Raw genomic sequence first — 22,500 nt, 5'->3', positions numbered from 1 at the left:
GTGTGTGTGTGTGTGTGACCCACACCACCATGGAACGTCGAAACACCCCCCTCATCCCCCCCCCCCACACACACACCCCAACACACACACGCCCACACAAACACACACACACACACCAACACACACACGCAACACAACACATAACACGCCCCCCCCCCCCACACACACACACACACGCAACACAACACACAACACACTCACCCCCTCTCCCCCCCCCCCCCCACAACCACCCAACAATCCCCCCAACCCCTTCCCCGCAACACCCACCCACCCACCCACACACACACCCCAACACACACACGCAACACAATACACAACACGCCCCTCCCCCCCCCCCGCACCCTCCCCCCCACACACATACAACCCCCCACCCCTCTCCCCCCATTCCCCCACACCCACCCATCCACACATACACACACACACACACACACACAATCCCCCACCCCTTACCACACCCCTCCCCACGCCCCCACACCACACCACACACACACAACGCTCCGAACCCCCCCCCCCCCCCCGCTCCCCCCCCCCCACACACACACACACACACTCCCCCACCTCAGAGGCACCATCGTAGGAGAACACGCTGGAGGAGAAGGTGACGGTGTACGCGCTGCTCAGCTGATTCATCAGCGTCGCCTGAGAGTAGGAGGACACGGAGTAGCCGTTGAGGTCGTTGCTGCTGGAGCCGTCACAGCGGCCCAAGAGCCCCGTGCTGGAGCTGCACATGTTGGTCCTGACGTAGACCCCCGTCTGCAGGAACTTGCCCGCTGACGTCACGGTGACGTCACACTGGTAGGGGGAGCTGATGGCCAGCTTCAGGCTGTTCCGCGTCAGGACCTCCACTTTGAAGTAGGTGTGGACCGAGTATTCCGTGCCTGGGTGTGGGAGGTGTAGGGGTGGGGGATGGAGGGAAAGAAAGAGTTTTGGTGGGGTGTTGAGGGTGGTGCGAAGGTTGGGTGTTGTTGTTGAGAGATGACGGTAGCGAGTGTGTGTGTGTGTGTGTGTGTGTGTGTGTGTGTGTGTGTGTATGGGGCAGTGGTGGGAAGAACTTATTTATTTGTTGTTTTCTTCGATGTGGACGTTTGCTGTTGTTGTTGGGATGCTGTAGCTGTTGTTGATTTTAGTATTATACCTTTGAAATTATCTGTTAGATTATCTAAAACGTTATCATTATTATTGTGATACATGTCTAATATCAGTTAATACGATGAGACGTTAACATGAGGATTATTTACCTTACCAACACTACGCAAACGCACACTTTCTCACGCACACGCGCACCTACATTTCCCCCTCCCCCACACACGAACACGCACACACACACACACACACACACACACACACACACACACACACACACACACACACACACTCCCACCCTCCACACCCACCTACCCATCCATATACCCCCCCCCCCGGTCCCCCACACACATACCTCAACTCCACACCAACACCCACACACCCCTACACCCACACCCTAGACCCCCACTTTCCCACACACCCCATCCTACACACACCACAACCACCCTTCCAAACACACACACACACACACACACACACACCTGTGACAGAGACCTCCGACCCGTCCACCTTCACTTTGGGCAGGGCGTAGTCCCTGGGCGGGGCGTACACCGTCACCTTCCTGGAGAACATCCGCACGCCCACCGCGTCCACGCACGTGCCTACCTCGCAGTGGACCGTGTGCACCTGCACGTACAGCCCGTCCGAGGCGTCCTGCAGCAGGCGGAAGACCCCCGTCTCCCCGGAGAAGGTGAAGCTCGCGCCGTCGAAGGTCACCACCTCGCCCGTGGCCGACATGAACCCTGCGAGGGTGTGGACAAGTGAGGGGGGTGGGGCGAGTGAAGGCTTTACACTGGCTCCCAGTACAACAAAGAATATTTACAAAAGTCGTTTCTCTTTGTTTCAAGTCCACTCACCTGTCCGGGGGGGGGGGGGGCGGGGGGGTTAATTGTCATTGGGGAGGGAACCCTCCATCACTTGTCCTGGGGGGTTAATGGTCATTGGGGACGGAACCCTCACTCACCTGTCCTGGGGGGTTGATGGTCATTGGGGAGAGAACCTTCCCTCACCTGTCCGGGGGTGGGGGGATTAATGGTCATTGGGGAGGGAACCCTCACTCATCTGTCCTGGGGGATTAATGGTCATTGGGGAGGGAACCCTCACTCATCTGTCCAGGGAGAGGTTAATGGTCATTGGGGAGGGAACTCTCACTCACCTGTCCAGGGAGAGGTTAATGGTCATTGGGGAGGGAACCCTCACTCATCTGTCCAGGGAGGTTAATGGTCATTGGGGAGGTAACCCCTCACTCACCTGTCCTGGGGGATTAATGGTCATTGGGGAGGAAAACCCTCACTCACCTGTCCAGAGGATTAATGGTCATTGGGGAGGGGAGGGAACCCTCCCTGACCTGTCCGGGGGGTTAATGGCCATTGGGGAGGGAACCCTCACTCACCTGTTTAGGGTGTTAATGGTCATTGGGGAGGGAACCCTCCCTCAACTGTCCTGGGGCGTTAATGGTCATTGGGGGGAGGGAACCCCTCACTCACCTGTCCGGGGGGAGGTTAATGGTCATTGGGGGGAGGGAAACCCCTCACTCACCTGTCCGGGGGGGGGGAGGTTAATGGTCAATGGGGGGGGGGGGGAACCCCTCACTCACCTGTCCGGGGGTTACTGGTCAGGCTGGTACCGAAGTGGACGGAGCACTCGGACCCTGTCCACCCTGAGGCGCACGAGGTGCAGTCGCTGCCCTGCCAGCTGTGCTCGCACGCGCACGCCCCTCCCGTGCCGCACGTGCCGTGACCGTTGCACGGCTGACCGTTGGCCGCCGGGCATGCGCTGTTGCAGTCAGTGTCTGGGAGGGAGGGGTGTGGGTGGTGTGTGTGTGTGTGGGGGGGGGGGTTGGGTGGGGAGGGGACGGGGGATGGAAGAGAGAGAGAGAGAGAAGGGTGATAGATTCGATTTAGTGTGGGTTTTTTTTAAATATTATTTTATTCAGAAGTTTATGTAATCATTTTTATAAAGTATGTTTTCATGTAAATAATGTTGTTTGTTTGTCTGTCTGTCTGTCGGTCTGTTCAAATGATACGTAACACGCACGCACGCACGCACGCACACACACACACACACACACACACACACACACACGTGTGTGCGCGCATGCACGCAAACACGCACGCATGTACACACACCAACACACGCACACACAAACGCACACACACATATATACATTCACATGTACACATATACAAAGCATGTAAACATTACAGTGAAAATTAAACGGAAGAAAAGTTACAAACATGCAAGATTATACGCACACCCTCACAGACACACACACACACACAAATAAACACACACACATGCACACACGCACACTGACACGCATTCAAACAATCACTCTCTAAAGTGAGCTCGCACACACACTGACAGGAACGGGCATACACTCACACACACACACACACACACACACACACACACACACACACACACACACACATATGTATCTGTACACACACACACACACACACACACACACACATGTATCTGTACACACACACACACACACACACACACACACACATATGTATCTGTACACACACACACACACACAGACACACACACACACACACACACATGTATCTGTATACACACACACACACACACACACACACCACCGCACCACCACCATCCCCACACACCCACCCACCCACACAACACACACACACACATACACAACACACACACATACACAACACACACACACACACACACACACACACACACCAACCCTACCCGGCACCCACACACACACACACACACACACACACACAACACACACACGCACAACACACACACGCACACACCTACCCCCCTCTCCCAATCACCCCCACACACACACACAACACACACACACACACACCTATCCTTCCCCCCAATCCTCCCCTCCCCCCACCACACACACAACACACACACACACACATCACACAAAAAACACACACACACACGCACACACAACACACACACACACACACACACACACACACACACCCCTACCCCCCCAACCCCACGCCACCCCCACCCACATACACACACACACCTACCCCGCCCCCCCCCCTACACACACACACACACCTACCACCCCCTGCCCCCGACACACACACACACCCAACCCCCCACACTCACCACTAAACCCCTCATAGCACGTGCAGCTCGCCCCGTCCCAGTCCCCGAAGACGCAGCTGGCGTTCAGGCAGTCCGTCCCGCGCCTGTCCTGCCCCGTGCAGTACGCCGCCACGGGCCACGCCCCGGCGCCCAGCTGGTGGAGGCACACGTCGCCCAGGTCGTACAGGGCCAGGTAGGCCGCCTGGAGGTCCGCACCCTTGGCCGCCTGCTGCAGGCACTGCATCAGGTAGAAGCTCAGGGTCCCGGCCGACAGCGAGGAGCAGGCCGGAAGAGCGGCGACGGCGGAAACGAGGGAGCTGCAGAGAGACTCGGCGTCCGTCTCCAGGGTCTTGTTGACGAAGTAGTGAACCAGGGGGGAGGTGGACACCTGTTGGAAGGGTAGAGGTTGGGGGTTGGGGGGTGGGGAAGAACAAATAACAGCGTTTCTCAATTCTGTCCAAAAAACAAAATAAAAACAGAACTTAAACAGACGTGTCTTTGGGGGATTTTCTCCTCTCTCTCTCGAGTGATTGTGTGTGTGTGTGTGTGTGTGAGTGTGTGAGTGTGTGTGTGTGATGCGTGTGAGTGTGTGAGTGTGTGTGTGTGATGCGTGTGAGTGTGTGAGTGTGTGTGTGCGTGTGTGTGTGTGTGTGTGTGTGTGTGTGTGTGTGTGTGTGTGTGTGTGTAGTGTGTGTGTGCGTGCGTGCGTGCGTGCGTGTGTGTGTGTGTGTGTGTGTGGCTTGTTTTGTTTGTTTGTTTGTTTTGTTTTACTGCGAATGTTGTTCAGATGGTGCTGTGGAGGGGAAGTGTGTGTGTGTGTCAAGAGAGGGGAGGGGGGGAGTTTTTTTTTTTTTTTTTGGGGGGGGGGGGGGGATTGTGATTTGAGATGTGTTTTATTTGGGCACGGTGATGAAAGTGATTGGTCATCACCATCATCATCAGTATCATCATCAATATAAATGTTATCATCATCATCATCATCATCATCACCATCAGTATCAGTATCACCATAATCACCACCACCATCATCATCATCATCATCATCAACACACAACACCACACCACAACCCCACCTTCCAACCCACTCCGCCCGTCCCTCCCCCTCAGCACCCCCCACACACACACACACACACCTGCAGTGTGTTGGTCTTGTCGGAAGCGGTCCAGGCGGGTGCGGCCCAGGGCCTGACGGGGAGGGCCAGCACAGCGCCCTGGATGAGGTCCCACGCCGTGTCGTCCTGAGCCTCGTCAAAGGTCCAGGCCGCCCGGATGGTGTGGTCGCTCAGGGACATCCCCAGCTCGGACACGTCCAGGGTCATGGTCGGCTCGATCAGGATCTTCCACAGTCTGCAAGTTTAAAAAAAAAAAAAAAAATGAGGGGGGAGGCGGGAGGAGGAGAGGAGAAAGGGAGGGTGTGTTTAAACACAACTTCGGGTATGTAACAGTAATAATAATAATAATACATAGTTTTTCTATGGCGCGATATCCAGCACCAATGCTGCTCAAAGCGCCTTACATCATAGTTGACTATAAACATGCCTTCAAAAAACCTATCAACCGCTATCCTAAAATGGAAAACATCCAGTCTGTTCATATGAATGCAAAAGCACACAAAAGATTATAAAAGCTATGAAGTAAATATGGTTTAGATTAAAACAAAATGCATTTCATGGAACAACCCCCCCCCCCAACCCCACCCCCCCTATATATATAATATATATAAATGTCCCTCCCTTACAGACACACACACACACACACACACTGACATTAAATATCAACTGCACTGGAAAAAAAATGCGTAAGCAATAAATATTTCTTATTTTCTAACACAGAATTCTGTTTGGACATACTAACATGCCTACACACTTTCACACGTGTGTCTCAGAGAACACCGAACAATGAACTGTTTAATGTCAATAGTTGTTATACAGGGCCGGAGGAGGAGTGCAAGGGGGGTGTGCATGCCGGGTATGTTCTTGTTTCCATAACCCACCGACGCTGACATGGATTACGGGATCTTTAACGTGCGTAATTGATCGCCTGCATGCGTATACACACGAAGGGGGTTCAGGCACTAGCAGGTCTGCACATCTGTTGACCTGGGAGATGGGAAGAATCTTCCACACTTTACCCACCAGGCGCCGTCACCGGGATTCGAACCAGAGACCCAGAGATTGAAAGTCCAACGCTTTAACCACTCGGCTGTCGCCGCGCCCGTCTCTGAAGTGGTGCAGCGTGTATGGATCATCCTTGTCCCCTTGAAACTGACGCTGGATCTGCCACCGATCCGATTTGATGTCGTGTATATGGATCAGTCTTGCTCGCAAGAAACTGAAGCTGGTACAGAGGACCGACCGAGGTTATCCAGTTCGTATATGAAGCTGGATGGAAGGAGTGTAGAAGACCCCGTCGTCATTGTGTCGTGTCGTGTCGTGTTGCAAGGTAACGTGACGTATTGTATCGGATTATATTAATGTATTGACCAACTTGAAGTAATCCTGGTCTCCCTCGCAGATTGCAGAAGCGATGTTGTTGACCCCGTCATCATTTTATCGCATCGTATCGTATCGTATCGTATCGTATCGTATCGTATCGTATCGTATCGTATCGTATCGTATCGTATCGTATCGTATCGTATCGTATCGTATCGTATCGTATCGCATCGTATCGTATCGTATCGTATCGTATTGTATCGCATCGTATCGTATCGTATCGTATTGTATAGCATCGTATCGTATCGTATCGTATCGTATCGTATCGTATCGTATTGTATCGCATCGTATCGTATCGTATCGTATCGTATCGTATCGTATCGTATCGCATCGTATCGTATCGTATCGTATCGTATCGCATCGTATCGTATCGTATCGTATCGTATCGTATCGTATCGTATCGTATCGTATTGTATTGACCAACCTGAAGTTATCCAGCTGCCCCAAGAAACTAATGGATACGGTGTAGTAGACCCCGTAGTCTTTGTATTGTATGGTATGGTATGGTATGGTATGGTATGGTATGGTATGGTATGGTATTGTGTTGTATTGTATTAACCAACCTGAAGTTATCCAGCTGCCCCAAGAAACCAATGGATACGGTGTAGTTGACCCCGTAGACTTCGTATTGTATCGTATCGTATCGTATCGTATCGCATCGTATCGTATCGTATCGTATCGTATCGTATCGTATCGTATCGTATCGTATCGTATCGTATCGTATCGCATCGTATCGTATCGTATCGTATCGTATCGTATCGTATCGTATGGTATTGTGTTGTGTCGTATTGACCAACCTGAAGTTATCCAGCTGCCCCAGGAAACTGATGGATACGGTGTAGTTGACCCCGTAGTCATCGTATTGTATTGTATTGTATTGTATTGTATTGTATTGTATTGTATTGTATCGTATCGTATCGTATCGTTTCGCATCGTATGGCATTACATTGCATTGTATTGTATTGTATCGTATCGTCATTGCATTGCATTGCATTGTATTGTATTGTATTGGATTGTATTGTATTGTATCGTATCGTATCGTATCGTATCGTATCGCATCGTATCGTATCGTATCGTATCGTATCGTATTGTATTGTGTTGTGTCGTATTGACCAACCTGAAGTTATCCAGCTGCCCCAGGAAAGTAATGGATACGGTGTAGTTGACCCCGTAGTCATCGTATTGTATTGTATTGTATTGTATTGTATTGTATCGTATCGTATCGTATCGTTTCGCATCGTATGGCATTACATTACATTGCATTGTATTGTATTGTATTGTATTGTATCGTCATTGCATTGTATTGTATTGTATTGTATCCTATTGTGTCGTATCGATATCATGAACCGGAAGTTGTCCAGCTCGCCCAGGAAGCTGCTGTGATCAGTGTAATAGACACCATCGCCGTTGCATTGTATCATGTCGTATTGTCGTCATTGTATTGCATTGTATTGTATTGTATTTACTGTATTGCATTGCATTGCATTGTATTGCAATGTATTGTGTTGTAATGTATTGCAGTGTATGCATTATATTGTATTATATTATATTGCATTATATTGCATTATACTGTATTGTATTGCATTGTATTGTGTTGTATTGTATTGTATTGTATTGTAGTGCATCGCATCGCATTGTATGGCATCGTATTGTATCGTTTTGTATCGTATCGTACTGTACTGTAGAGCACTGTACTGTATAATATTGTATGGCATGGTATCGTACTGTATCGTATCGTATCGTATCATATCCCAGTGGAATGATGGCCTAGAGGAAACATGTCTGCCTAGGAAGCGAGAGAATCTGAGCGCGCTGGTTCGAATCACGGCTCAGCCGCCGATATTTTCTCCCCCTCCACTAGACCTTGAGTGGTGGTCTGGACGCTAGTCATTCGGATGAGACGATAAACCCAGGTCCCGTATGCAGCATGGACTTAGCGCACGTAAAAGAACCCACGGCAACAAAAGGGTTGTTCCTGGCAAAATTCTGTAGAAAAATCCACTTCAATGGAAAAACAAATAAAACTGCACGCAGGAAAAAATACAACAAAAAAAAAAAAAGAAAAAGGGTGGCGCTGTAGTGTAGCAACGCGCTCTCCACGGGGAGAGCAGCTCGAATTTCACACACAGAAATCTGTTGTGATAAAAAGAAATACAGATACAAATACAAATACAAATACCGTATCGACCCACCGGAAGTTGTCCAGCTCGCCCAGGAAGCTGGTTGAGTCAGGGTAGTAGACCCCGTCGTCAGGGGGCAGGGTCTGACCCAGGGCCAGACGCCCCGCCGTGTCAAAGATGGCCGTGGGGAGGGTCAGTGCTGCCCGCTTGACCGTGCCCGTCTGGTCAAAGGTGTACATGTCCACCTCCCCTGTCGCACTCTCGTACACAAACAGCACCTGTTGGGGGAGAGGGGGCGGAGGGGGTATGAAAAGGGTGTGTGTGTGGGGGGGGAGGGGGTTGAGAGAGAGAGAGATACAGAGATACAGAGACAGAGAGAGAAAGTGTGTGTGTGTGTGTGTGTGTGTGTGTGTGTGTGTGTGTGTGTGTGTGTGTGTGTGTGTGTGTGTGAAAGAGAGAGAGAGAGAAAGAGAAAGAGCGAGAGAGAGAGAAAGGGGTGGAGAGAGAGAACGAAAGATACAGAGACAGGCAGACAGAGAAAGTGTGTGTGTGTGTGTGTGTGTGAGTGCGTGTGTGTTAGAGAGTGAGAGAGTGCATGTATGTGTGTGTGTGTGTGTGCTCGCGCGCGTGCGTGCGTGTGTGTGTGTGTGTGTGTGTGTGTGTGCGTGTGTGTGTGTGTGTGCGTGTGAGAGAGAGGGTGCAATAGGGAGATTGAGAGAGAGAGAGCAAGAGCGAGAGAGAGAGAGATTGTGAGTGTGTGTTCTTCAGTTTAACGTCTATATAAGGGAGCGAGAGGGAGAGGATGAGAGAGAGGGGGGAGGGGAGAGAGAAAGAGACAGAGAGACAGAGGGAACTCAGAACTCAAAACGTTTTTTTATTCAAGGATTAAGATTTTGGGCATGGCCCATTCTTCCAACCTGTCCTGAGAGAGATGGAGAGGAGAGATACATCACTTACAATAGCACATATATAATTATCTAATTAAAACGGGAGTGTGTGTGTGTGTGTGTGTGTGTGTGTGTGTGTGTGTGTGTGTGTGTGTGTGTGTGTGTGTGTGTGTGTGTGTTTTAACAATTGTCTGTAAATAATGTGTTTTACACAATGATCTAAAAGATTGATTCAATCTTCTTAACCATCACAGGTAGCTCACAGCCTTTTGTGCGTTGGGCAGTTTTGCTTTGTAATTTCCTTGTCCGATCTTAACTCATGGTCGCTGATTCGTAGCCCAGTCAGTGCTGGCCTGTGCTATATAATTGCTTCTTTTTTATTTTTATTTATTTCGTTGCTGCTGATTTTGTTTCAGATGTGCTTCAGTATCATAATTTGTCACAGCATTCACTCTACCTCCCCCCCCCCCCCCGCTCCCCCGGCCACCCCCCTCTCCCTCTTAAAAACGTTTTCGCTTGTCCATTATGTAAAACCGGAAATGATGATAAGTTGCATTTTGTGTTTTGTATTGTCCAACATTGACTAATCTGAGAGCACGATACGTTCCATCGACATTTGGTAAGTATCCTTGTCAACCACGGTTAAGTTTACTTAAAGTAACTTTACTTAAAGGTTTTATAAAAAGCATTTCAGTTGCGATCAATGTTGACTACATGACTGACCGAACTCATTAAGATTATCATTTAAACGCAAATACGGTATTGTCGTAAACCATATACCCCATTCATAATTTACAATGGTCTCATATGGATAAATATTCCATACGTCCATCTCTCTCTCTCTCTCCCTCTCCCCCTCTCCATCTCTCTCACCTTGTTCCAGACATCAGTCTCTCTCCCTCTCCATCTCTCTCACCTTCTTCCAGACATCAGTCTCTCTCCCTCTCCATCTCTCTCGCCTTGTTCCAGACATCAGTCTCTCCCCTCTCCATCTCTCTCGCCTTGTTCCAGACATCAGTCTCCCTCCCTCTCCCCCTCTCCATCTCTCTCACCTTGTTCCAGACATCAGTCTATCTCCCTCTCCATCGTTCTCCCCTTGTTCCAGACATCAGTCTCCCTCCCTCTCCCCCTCTCCATCTTTCTCCCCTTGGTCCAGAGATCAGTCTCTCTCCCTCTCCCCATCTCTCTCACCTTGTTCCAGTCTCTCTCCCTCTCCCTCTCCCCATCTCTCTCACCTTGTTCCAGACATCAGTCTCTCTCCCTCTCCCCATCTCTCTCACCTTGTTCCAGACATCAGTCTCTCCCCCTCTCCCCCTCTCCATCTCTCTCGCCTTGTTCCAGACATCAGTCTCCCTCCCTCTACCCCTCTCCATCTCTCTCACCTTGTTCCAGACATCAGTCTCTCCCCCTCTCACCCTCTCCATCTCTCTCGCCTTGTTCCAGACATCAGTCTCCCTCCCTCTACCCCTCTCCATCTCTCTCGCCTTGTTCCAGACATCAGTCTCTCCCCTCTCCATCTCTCTCACCTTGTTCAGGTCTCTCTCGCTCTCCCCCTCTCCATCTCTCTCACCTTGTTCCAGACATCAGTCTCCCTCCCTCTCCCCTTCTCCATCTCTCTCACCTTGTTCCAGTCTCTCTCGCTCTCCACCTCTCCATCTCTCTCCCCTTGTTCCAGACATTACTCTCCCTCCCTCTACCCCTCTCCCTCACCCTGTTCCAGACATCAGTCTCTCTCCCTCGACCCTCCCCTCTCCATCTCCCTCCCCTTGTTCCAGACATTAGTCTCCCTCCCTCTCCCCCTCTCCATCTCTCTCACCTTGTTCCAGACATCAGTCTATCTCCCTCTCCATCTCTCTCACCTTGTTCCAGACATCAGTCTCTCTCCCTCTCCCCCTCCTCCATCTCTCCCACCCTGTTCCAGACATCAGTCTCTCCCCCTCCATCTCCACCTCTCTCACCTTGTTCCAGACATCAATCTCCAGCTGCAGGCCGGGCGTGTAGGTGGTGCCGTCGTATATCACGTGCAGCTGCCAACTGCTGTCCACTTCGATGATGAAGTAGTGGGAGGTGGCAAAGGACAAGAGGACCCCCCCAGTTCCCGAGGAGTCCACCTTCACCAGAAACTCCACCGACAAGTTCTTGGCCATCAGGACAGCTGCAAAAAGGAACAGGGAAGCTTTTGATGTCTTGAACAACTGGACATCGTCAAACGTAACGATAATGATGATGATGGTGGTGATGATGATGATGACGATCTGGATACTTATAAAACGCCTACCCTCGTCCGACGACCGAGCTCTACGCGCTTTACAAACACGCGAATCATTGATTGATATAGATACTTATACAGCGCCTATCCTTGGTCGGCGACCAAGCTCTAAGCGCTTTACAAACACGGAGTCATTTTGCACAACAGGCTGCCTACCTGGGCTGAGCCGACTGACGGCTGCCATTGGGCGCTCATCATTCGTTTCCTGTGTCATTCAATCAGGTCTCAGGTACACACACACATATAACTCATACAAACACGAAATATTTCAGGTGTGTGACAATTTTATAGCATACATCATCCTGCCCACACACACGCTCCCCCTCCCCCCCAGCTCCCCCTCCCACCCCCCCAAGAAAAACAAAAACAAAGAAACAAAAAAACAAACAAACAAACAAACAAACCAAGAAAAATATACCCAAACAACAACAACAAACAAAAACCGAAAATCCTTCACCACAAGACTTGAGTAAAAAAACAACAACAACATACACACACACAAAACAACAACCAACATTCTCTCACACACACCAAAATGCGAGAACATAGCAGCTTAACACCCAATCCAGTTTGAATAACCGTCAAGATGTACGACTCTAGAATAAACAAATGATAGTAAAACATTCTTATAATCACACACACGCGCACGTACGTACGCACACACACACACACACACACACACACACACACACACACACACACACACACACACACACACACACACACACACACACACACACGCACACAACCACGAAAGACAACAACACCAACAAACAACAACAAAACAAAACAAAAACACACACAAAAAAACCCCACCAAAAATGAAAAATACAAGCAAAAAAAGAAAAGAAAAAAAAAGACCCCCACAACACCTACCCGTATCAAACTGGGAGAACACCGCCGTGGAATCGAACCTGAGCGTGTAGCCGTCCCCTTGCTGGTCGGAGTAGGCGGAGGTCGGGTAGTGCAGCACCGAGTCACAGGAAGTGACGACAAAGCGGGCAAAGTAGTCGGCCAGGTCCAGGCTCTGACCGGAAGAAGGGCTGGACAGGACGGAGGATGTCGGCAGGGACATGGTGCCCGAGTAGTACTGCGAGGACCGGACACCTGGGGAGGAGGCCAAGTATCTATCTATCTATCTATCTATCTATCTATCTATGAAATGAACTAAAAGTAAATCTGCGTTATCGTGATGTTTTGAAAAAAACTGCCCATGCGGTGGTAGAATAGAGAACGAACTACATGTACTAACAGCCCTGTCCAATATATAATGATATCAGAAAGAAATATTTGCACAAGCATATGCAAAATATTAGAAATCTGTCATTACCATTTCTGCTGCAAAACGAAAGTTGTAATGTGACAAGAGATGTTGCAATATTTGTTTTTTTATGCATTAAGACTGAGAGAAGAGCACTTTCAGGCCCAAACAAAAATATCAGCCGTGTGCTTTTCATTTAGTTTACTTGTTCTCAGTGAGCTCACTGTGTAAGTGGATTGTTTTCGTTCTTCCTATTTTATTTTAGTTAAGATGTGTGTGCAACATGTGCACCCAAAATGTATACAGGTCGGTGACCTTACATTAAAATTCTTGCGTTCTTGCGTTCTATCTATCTATCTATTTATAATAAATTTTTTTTCACCTGGTAGAGGCAACGTGATAGGGTTTTTATCTATCCATCTATTATTGTTTTTCACCGGGGAGAGGCGAAGTCATAGAGTATTTGTCTATCTATCTACCTATCTATCTATCTATTACTGTGTTTCACCTGGGAGAGGCGAAGTGATAGGGTTTTTGTTTATTCTATCTATCTATCTATCTATCTATCTGTCTGTCTAGCTATGTATCTATCTATCTATCTATCTAACAATAATAATAATGGAGTCTCCCGTCGGACCGACGGACGAGTCGGCAGGCAGGCTTATCTGTCGGTGTGTGTCCTCATATGGGAGAAGAGGCCGATTCTGGATGCGCAGCACTTCCCACAGGTGTTGCAAGGGAAAACGTCTCCAGAAGTTGAGCCCTGCTTCCTTCGCTCACGCTTCTCCTTAATGGCCAGCGTTCTCTTGTTTTCAAACGTCTTTATGCCACTAGAGCACAGCATCTTCCAGCGAGAGCGGTCAAGGGCATCAGTTTCCCAGGAAGCGATGTTTATGTCATAGGCTTTGAAGTTTGTCTTTAAGGTGTCTTTGAAGTGCTATCTATCTGTCTATCTATCTAGCTAGCTAGCTAGCAAGCTAATATTGTTTTTCACCTGGGAGGAGGCCAAGTGGTTGGGGTTTTGTTTATCTATCTATCTATCTATCTATCTATCTTTTTTTTTCACCTGGGCGAGGCCACGTGATAGGGTATTTGTTTATCTATCTATCTATCTATCTATCTATCTATCTATCTATCATTAGTTTTAATCTGGGAGCGGCAAGGTGAAAGGGTTTTTACCTATCTATCTATCAATGTAACTATCTATCTGTCTATCTATCTGTCAACCTATTATTTTTTTGGACATGTACACTTAACTCCATCACATGACATGGGCATTTTACTCCATCACATGACATGGGCATTTTACTCCATCACACGACATGGGCATTTTACTCCATCACACGACATGGGCATTTTACTCCATCACATGACATGTACGCTTTACCCCATCACAGTAGTAGTACCATCAGCAGTATAGTAGTTGCAGTTGTAGCAGCAGCAGCAGCAGCAACAGCAGTAGTAGTAGTGATAGTAGTTGCAGTAGCAGTAGCGGCAGTGGTAGTAGTAGTAGTAGTAGTGGTATCCCCAAACACTCCCCACCTCCACCCCCGCCCACCCAACCCCACCACCCCACCCTTCCAAACACAAAAAACAAAAGAAAAACAAGGGAACCCCTCTACTCACCCTTCCTACCTCCCCCCTACCCACCCACCTCCACCCCCCACCCCCCACCCCCATCCCCACACTCACTCTGTGATCCAGCCCCAGACCCACACAGGTTGAGGGCGGCACTGACACGGGAGTGGTCAGCGATGTAGTCCTGCTTGGTGGACCAGCTGGTGGACCCGCTACCGGCCAACAGGCCGACACTGGCCGGTACGTTAGCGGCCGGTACCGTCACCGTCAGATCCAGCAGTCGCTTCCTCGCCCGGATCGTCACCTGTGTTCGTTGATGGATTGGTTGGTTGCGTGTGTGTGTGTGTGTGTGTGTGTGTGTGTGTGTGTGTGTGTGTGTGTGTGTGTGTGTGTGTGTGTGTGTGTGTGTGTGTGTGTGTGTGTGTGTGTGTGTGTGTGTGTGTGTGTGTGTTTTGTTTGTTTGTTTGCAAGCGTGTATTTATGTACGTGTAATTATGATTACGAATGCGTGTTTATACACGAGTACGTACATTTGTTATCGTACTAGACTGCGATTTCTCCGTGAACTCTGGTTTCCGTAATGTATGTGAATGTTTTTTGGGTTTTTTTTAATGTGAAAGCCATTGCCATCATTGCGAAACTAAAACGAAAAGTACTTTTTTTGTAAGATGTGAAGAAAAATAAATAATTAACAAAAAGAGAGAAAGAAAGGTTTACTTTCAACAGCAATATATTCCCTATCTTTTCCGCTCTAGTCTCATCTGAGTGTATGACTGTCAGCTGTGTCCGACTACAGACATCAGAACAGCAGTTGAGTCCCGACTGTCTCGGCCATGACTTTGATCTCTTCTTCTGCGTTCACTCGTATGCACACGAGTGGGCTTTCACGTGTATGACCGTTTTTACCCCGCCATGTAGGCAGCCATACTCCGTTTTCGGGGGGGTGCATGCTGGGTATGTTCTTGTTTCCATAACCCACCGAACGCTGACATGGATTACAGGATCTTTAACGTGCGTATTTGATCTTCTGCTTGCATATACACACGAAGGGGGTTCAGGCACTAGCAGGTCTGCACATATGTTGACCTGGGAGATCGTAAAAATCTCCACCCTTTACCCACCAGGCGCCGTCACCGTGATTCGAACCCGGGACCCTCAGATTGACAGTCCAACGCTTTAACCACTCGGCTATTGCGCCCGTCATGACTTTGATCAAAAGTGGAGAGTGTCTTGCCCAAGTCACATCCCCACTCTCTCGGCCATGAGGGTTTTAGGACAGTCGGCGTTGGGGTGGTTCCCAAATGCCGCCAGCTACCCCCCCCCCCCCCCCCCCCCCCCCCCCCCCCAAGGCTGCAGCACAAAGACCTGGTGCAATCTTGCCTCCTGGTTTGAGAGTCATGGTCCTTCACAAAAGACTAAACTGTAAATGACTTTCCACTGGCATTAAGAAACCGTTCATCAGACAGCTCTCTTTTTGCATTTATTATGCAGGCTTCAGGATTCAAGACTGGTCTATTGTCCATTCACTGGTACACAGATTCAATGGTGATTCAAAAGAGAGGGGTAAACTAAACTGAAAAAGCAGAGCCGAGCTTGTAGTCTAATGTCATAGTCCTTCACACACACACACACACACACACACACACACACACACACACACACACACACACACACACACACACACACACACACACACACACACACACACACACACACACACACACACACACACACACAATCCAAGCCGTAAATGACTTCCCATCGCAGTGGAGAAACCACCGACCATACATCTCTCACTTTGACAGCTGACCCACCTGCAACCCCACCCCCATCTCACCTGCACGGTGTTGTAGACGTCCAGAACGACCTCGTGCAGGGACTCCCGACGGACCTCGAAGTTCTTGAAGTAGGCCACCTTCCGGACCTCGTTCAGAGCCCCGTTGACGTACACGGTGGGCTCCGAGGTGCTCAGGTAGGGAGCCTGCACCGTGATCTCCGCGTACCCGTCCCCGCTGGTGCCCACCCGCATGCCGACGAAGGCGAGGCAGGAGAAGTTCTGGTGGCACATGATGAACTTGCCCTGCAGCAGGATGTTGGGCCTCAGCTGCAGCAGGTGGTACTCCCCCAGCCCCTGGAACCCGAACCCCGCCCCGTCCAGGTTCAACATGTGGCCCAGGTCCGACACCTGAAACAAGGATTGAGTGGATTGGATTAGAATGGAATAGAATAGAACAAAATGGAATAGAATGGTTTGGTGTGGATTGGAATGGTTTGGAATGAAATGGAAAGAATGGAATGGAATTGAACAATATATAAACATATTGGAATGGACTGAAATGGATTGACATGAACTGGAATGGAATAAAATGGAATAGAAAGTAATGCAATAGAGTGTATCGGAATGGACTGGATTGGAAAGAAACGGAATAGAATGGAATGGAGAGGAATATAGTGAAAAAGAATGGATTGGAATGGGTTGGAATGGAATGGATTGGAACGTAACGGAATAGGATGGAGTGAAACAGAGTGGAATGAAAATCATTATCATCGTCAGTGTTACAAAGATCGTTTTCATCACCATCCACCTAACACTGACCACCACCACCATCATCATCATCAGCAGCAGCAGCAGCAGCGACACGATCATCGCCACCACCATCACCACCACCACCAGCCAACACCATCCAAAATCACACACACACACACACACACACACACACACACACACACACACACACACACACACACACACACACACACACTGCGCTTTACCAACTTGGATTCATTTGCACAACAGACTGCCTACCTGGATTGAGCATATCATATCTTGTGTGGAGTGATGGTCCAGAGGTAACGCGCCCGCCTAGGAAGTGAGAGAATCTGAGCGCGCTGGTTCGAATCACGGCTCAGCCGCTGATATTTTCTCCCCCTCCACTAGACATTGAGTGGTGGTCTGGACGCTAGTCATTCGGATGAGACGATAAACCGAGGTCCCGTGTGCAGTATGCACTTAGCGCACGTAAAAGAACCCACGGCAACAAAAGGGTTGTTTCTGGCAAAATTCTGTAGAAAAAATCCACTTCGATAGGAAAAACAAATAAAACTGCACGCAGGAAAAAATACCAACAAGAAAAGGGTGGCGCTGTGGTGTAGCGACGCGCTCTCCCTGGGGAGAGCAGCCCGAATTTCACACAGAGAAATCTGCTGTGATAAAAAGAAATACAAATACAAATACAAATGTCTTATCATATCATACCGTATCGTATCGCAACGCATCGCATCGTATCATATCACGTAATATCAAAAACTAAACACAAACACTATACACAGTAAAACGGACCTTGGCCACGGGCAGGGAGAAGGAGGAGGAGGGGGAGGAGGTCAGCACGCAGTCCGCCCCCTCCCATCCCCCCTCGCACGTGCCGCAGTCGGCCGCCCCCCTCCGGGACACGGGGCAGGGGCAGGCGCCTGTCAGGACGTCGCAGGTTCCGTAACCTGAGCAGGCGTTCTCGGTGCCTCCCGGGCACAGCAGAGAGCAGTTGGCCGCCCAGTAGCCGTGGTCACACACGCACGTGTTATTGTCCTCGGGGTGGCGCGCGCCAGAAACGCACGGGACGTCGCAGTTGTCGCCGATCCAGTTGGGGAAGCCTGCGCCTGTGTGTGTATGTATAATAGTGTGATGGTCAGTAGTGTGCGACTAAGATGTGATAGGAATAAATCTTGTTGTGTCATGAAGAGACATTGCGTCGGGTGCGGTAACACGAAGACAATTCACACAACACACATAAAAAACAGGAACAACAACAACACACACACACACACACACATACACATATATATATATATATATATATATATATATATATATATAGAGAGAGAGAGAGAGAGAGAGAGAGAGAGAGAGAGAGAGAGAAGGTTTTCATAGAAACACATGCACACAAACAATTAACAAACACACACACACACACACACACACACACACACACGTGTACATATAATATATATATATATATATATATGTATATATTTATATATATATGTATCTCTCTCTATATATATATGCATATATATATCGAGAGAGAGAGAGAGAGAAGCTTTTCATTTTAGAGCATTTCACATATTCAGAAATGTAATTGATAATCATCACACTGTAATTATCAGTATAGATATAATGAAAGATACAAAAGCTAACATTGCGCATATCCTATTTTGCATTCATCCTGTCAAGCAATTTCAAGTAAATCATCATTTAAGAAATCCAAAGATAGTGCAAGCTATTATGCACACTCTTTCACATGTATTCACATGCAAGCGCACGCACCCCCCACGCCCCTACACCATCCCGCCCCCCCTCAGCCCCCCCTCCTCCCACACACACTCGCCCACGCATAAGCGCAGGAGGTAACTGCTGTCCGGACCACCCAGGCAAGAACTAGTATTATTGTCGAGGTTCCCCAAGTCACATCTCTATTCTTTCAGCCAAGAAGGCAAAAAGACAGTTGGCGTTGCGATGGTTCCCAAAGGCAAACTGGCACCCTGAGGATGCAGAACTAAGAGACCAGTGCAATATTGCTTCCTAGTTTGAGAGTCACTGTCTTTGATAAACAAAAGGCGAAGCACCAGCCGCCGTGGCCAAGTGGTTAGCGTCGCGGACTGATGGCTGGGAGGACGCGGGTTCGAATCCCAGCGGAGGTGGGTTTTTCGGCCCGTGGCCGGCTCCTACCCAGAGTTGAGTGTGCTGTGGGCTTAAATGGGGAGACTGGGACCACACAGTCGAGTGTCATCCACTTCAAAGATGCGTCTTTGGGTGCGTTGCTCTAATTACCTGACCAACACTGCAAGTGTCTGTATCTCTCAGGGCCTGGTTAACGCCGGGATATCATTATGACAGGAAGCGTAGAGTACAGCCTTGTCACGCAGTCCCAAACCAAAATGGACCTCCATACCAACATCGTCATCGTCATCGTCATCCTCCTCCTCCATCATCATCAATATAAACAAAACAGTCTCAAAGTCTGTGGCTTTTCATGCCCTGCTCTCATAGTGACCTCAGTTTCGGGTGAGTCCTGTCAATGTCTTTCGTGTCGGCAGATTCATTGGGGGCTGTTGTTTGAGGGACGTGGTGGCGGTCTCCACTCTGGGAGGGACGCTCACTCAGTCTGGCTCCGCGACTAAGCCATTATTGTCGTTAGTAGGGGGCTTAGTAGGTAGTGTCCTAACTACGTTAACTCAGAACAGGCACCACTGAACACCACCGAAGTGACTCAGCAGCAGTGCAGGGTCTCCTCTGGTGTGTGGCCTCCTGGTGACCTAACATCGATGGTTCCCTGCGGACTGCCGACGCTGGAACTGTAACGGACGAACCCGGGTGTGGCCGTGTATGGGAGAATCTGAATGAGCGGCGTGGGAGTAATGCCACTGAAACGGTGCAGATGATGGGGCAGCAAAAAAAGGCGAATCTGAACATGAATTCCCATTGCAGAGGAGAAAACATTGATCCTACAGCTCTCACTTTGCTGTTGGCCCAACTGTAAGCTTTCGTCAGTCTCTGATTATATGCCGGGTAGACGCCTTGTGTGGGTGGGTAAAGCATGTGCTTGTTCTGTGTGTGTTTGAATGTGTCTACTATTACAGGTGTTCTGTCGTCTCCTGTTTGGGAGATGAACACAACATCGTGAGTTCACAAAATCTTCTAGTAAATACAACACTTTTATTCTGAAAAGTGGAATCATGGCCCAGAGGTAACTCGTCCGCTTAGGAAGCGAGAGAATCTGAGTGCGCTGGTTCGAATCACGGCTCAACCTCCGATATTTTCTCCCCCTCCACTTGACCTTGAGTAGTGGTCTGGACGCTAGTCATTCGGATGAAACGATAAACCGAGGTCCCGTGTGCATGCACTTAGCGCACGTAAAAGAACCCACAGCAAGAAAAGGGTTGTACCTGGCAAAATACTGTAGAAAAATCCACTTCGATAGGAAAAACAAATAAAACTTCACGCAGGAAAAAATACAAAAAAATGGGGTGGCGCTGTAGTGTAGCAACGCGCTCTCCCTGGGGAGAGCAGCCCGAATTTCACACAGAGAAGTCTGTTGTGATAAAAAGAAATACATATAGAAATAAACGAAGTTGCAGGTGAGTTGGTGTGTGTGTGTGTGTGTGTGTGTGCTAATAAAATGAAAGGTAGACAAGCAAACACTGAAACAAACACACACTGACATCCACTCACTGTAGGGAAAGTAGTTGCACAGGGTCCGGGCGGGCCAGGAGCTTAGGCCCAGTGTGACCTCACAGTAATCTGCATATGCTAATGTGGAGGGCAGGGCGTCACTCAGGTCCTCGCCGTGGTACACGTCACTCAGGCAGTCGAAGAAGTACTTCTCCGTCATCTGGGACCCCACACCCGTGCACGACCTGCACGTGCACTTTCAGTTTCAGTTTTCAATTTCTCAACGAGTCGTCAACTGCGTTCGGCAAGGCAAGACAAGACAAGGCAGGGCAAGGCAAGGCAGGGCAGGGCAGGGCAGAGCAGGGCAAGGCAAGGCAGGGCAAGGCAAGGCAAGACAGGACAAGGCAAGGCAAGACAAGGCAAGACAAGGCAAGGCAGGGCATCAAGAACTTTTTGTCCTGTAACCCCCCTGGGGGCGTTGAAACATTTTACACGAACATTTTGCACACACCGTATAAATAAAATCAGTGATGTAAAAAAAGTAATCAAACACAAAAAGTTCACACGAGCAAAAACAAATGCGTTGTCCACCACCACCACACTGCGTCTGCTGGTCGGATGCGTTACTAGCAGCATGACCCAACGCGCTTGGTTTGGTCAGGCCCTGAGTGCATGAATACGTTTTTGTGTACCTGTCAGAGTGTATATATTCATTTTCTTCGACAGAATTGCCTCACAGGGCAACACTTAGGCTGCCATGGGTTCTTTTTCGGCGCGTCAAGTGCGTGCTGCACACGGGGACGCTCAGTTTGACCAGGATTCGAACCCACACCCTCACGGGCACTGTACTGGCAGATGAGCGTCTTAATCATTGTGCCACCCTAGACAGAGATACAAGGGGAACGTTTCTGCCCATGTTTCAATCTCTCTCACACTCTTCACTCTGCCCTCCCTTTCTAAACTCTCTCGCGCTCTCCCTCCACACCTCTCCCACCCCCACACACCCCTCCCCCGCCCTCCTCTCTCTCTCTCTCTCTCTCTCTCTGTGCCCCTTCCATCTCCCCCCTCCTCTTCCCACCCACATCATTCTCTCCACCCCCCTCACCCCCGCCCCCCAACCCAAACACCTACCCCCTGTATCCCTCACCCCACCCGATTCTACCCGTCTCTTTTTTTTTTCTCTCTCCCCGCGTTCTACTCACGTGGCGAGGTCACTGGTGACGAAGATGTACTCGCAGGCCGAGATGATGTCATTCAGAGGCAGCTCTGACGTCAAAGAGCGCTTTCGTCGCCGGCCGGCGAAGGCGAAGGTGGCGGGGTGGGGGAACCGCCGGTGGATGTCTCGGTAGGGGACCGGAGCGTCCGAGTAGTCGATCTGCCCCGGGGGGAAAGGCACGGGGGGAACCAGCATCTCCACGTCATGGATGACGTCATACGTGTAGCCATCTGCGAAAAGCAGCAGGTGCGGGAAAGGGAAAGCTCTGTAGCGCGACTCTCTCTCGCTCTCTGTGCATACACCTTTAAGGATATGTGCTACAGCAATAT

General features: G+C 49.4%; 1 protein-coding gene across 1 annotated transcript in view; it reads right to left on the bottom strand.

Moving 5' to 3' along the window:
• The window catches only part of LOC143287150 (uncharacterized), a 48,691-nt gene that overhangs the window by 19,207 nt on the left and 6,984 nt on the right, over positions 1 to 22,500 (bottom strand). Inside the window, exons 8-20 of the mRNA XM_076595095.1 lie at positions 22,158 to 22,401; positions 21,016 to 21,200; positions 18,130 to 18,443; positions 16,627 to 16,974; positions 14,904 to 15,093; positions 12,827 to 13,057; positions 11,640 to 11,836; positions 8,867 to 9,072; positions 5,316 to 5,529; positions 4,212 to 4,570; positions 2,681 to 2,859; positions 1,566 to 1,826; positions 559 to 878 (exon numbers count right to left, since the gene is read on the bottom strand). Of these exons, the coding sequence (XP_076451210.1) occupies positions 559 to 878; positions 1,566 to 1,826; positions 2,681 to 2,859; positions 4,212 to 4,570; positions 5,316 to 5,529; positions 8,867 to 9,072; positions 11,640 to 11,836; positions 12,827 to 13,057; positions 14,904 to 15,093; positions 16,627 to 16,974; positions 18,130 to 18,443; positions 21,016 to 21,200; positions 22,158 to 22,401 (3,248 nt within the window). The remainder of the gene's footprint in view (positions 1 to 558; positions 879 to 1,565; positions 1,827 to 2,680; positions 2,860 to 4,211; positions 4,571 to 5,315; positions 5,530 to 8,866; positions 9,073 to 11,639; positions 11,837 to 12,826; positions 13,058 to 14,903; positions 15,094 to 16,626; positions 16,975 to 18,129; positions 18,444 to 21,015; positions 21,201 to 22,157; positions 22,402 to 22,500) is intronic.

This window comes from Babylonia areolata, chromosome 11 (genome assembly GCF_041734735.1).
Source record: "Babylonia areolata isolate BAREFJ2019XMU chromosome 11, ASM4173473v1, whole genome shotgun sequence".
NCBI lineage: Eukaryota > Metazoa > Mollusca > Gastropoda > Neogastropoda > Buccinidae > Babylonia > Babylonia areolata.
The sequence above is the reverse complement of the archived record's forward strand: the minus strand, read 5'-3'. Positions and strand labels throughout refer to the sequence as shown.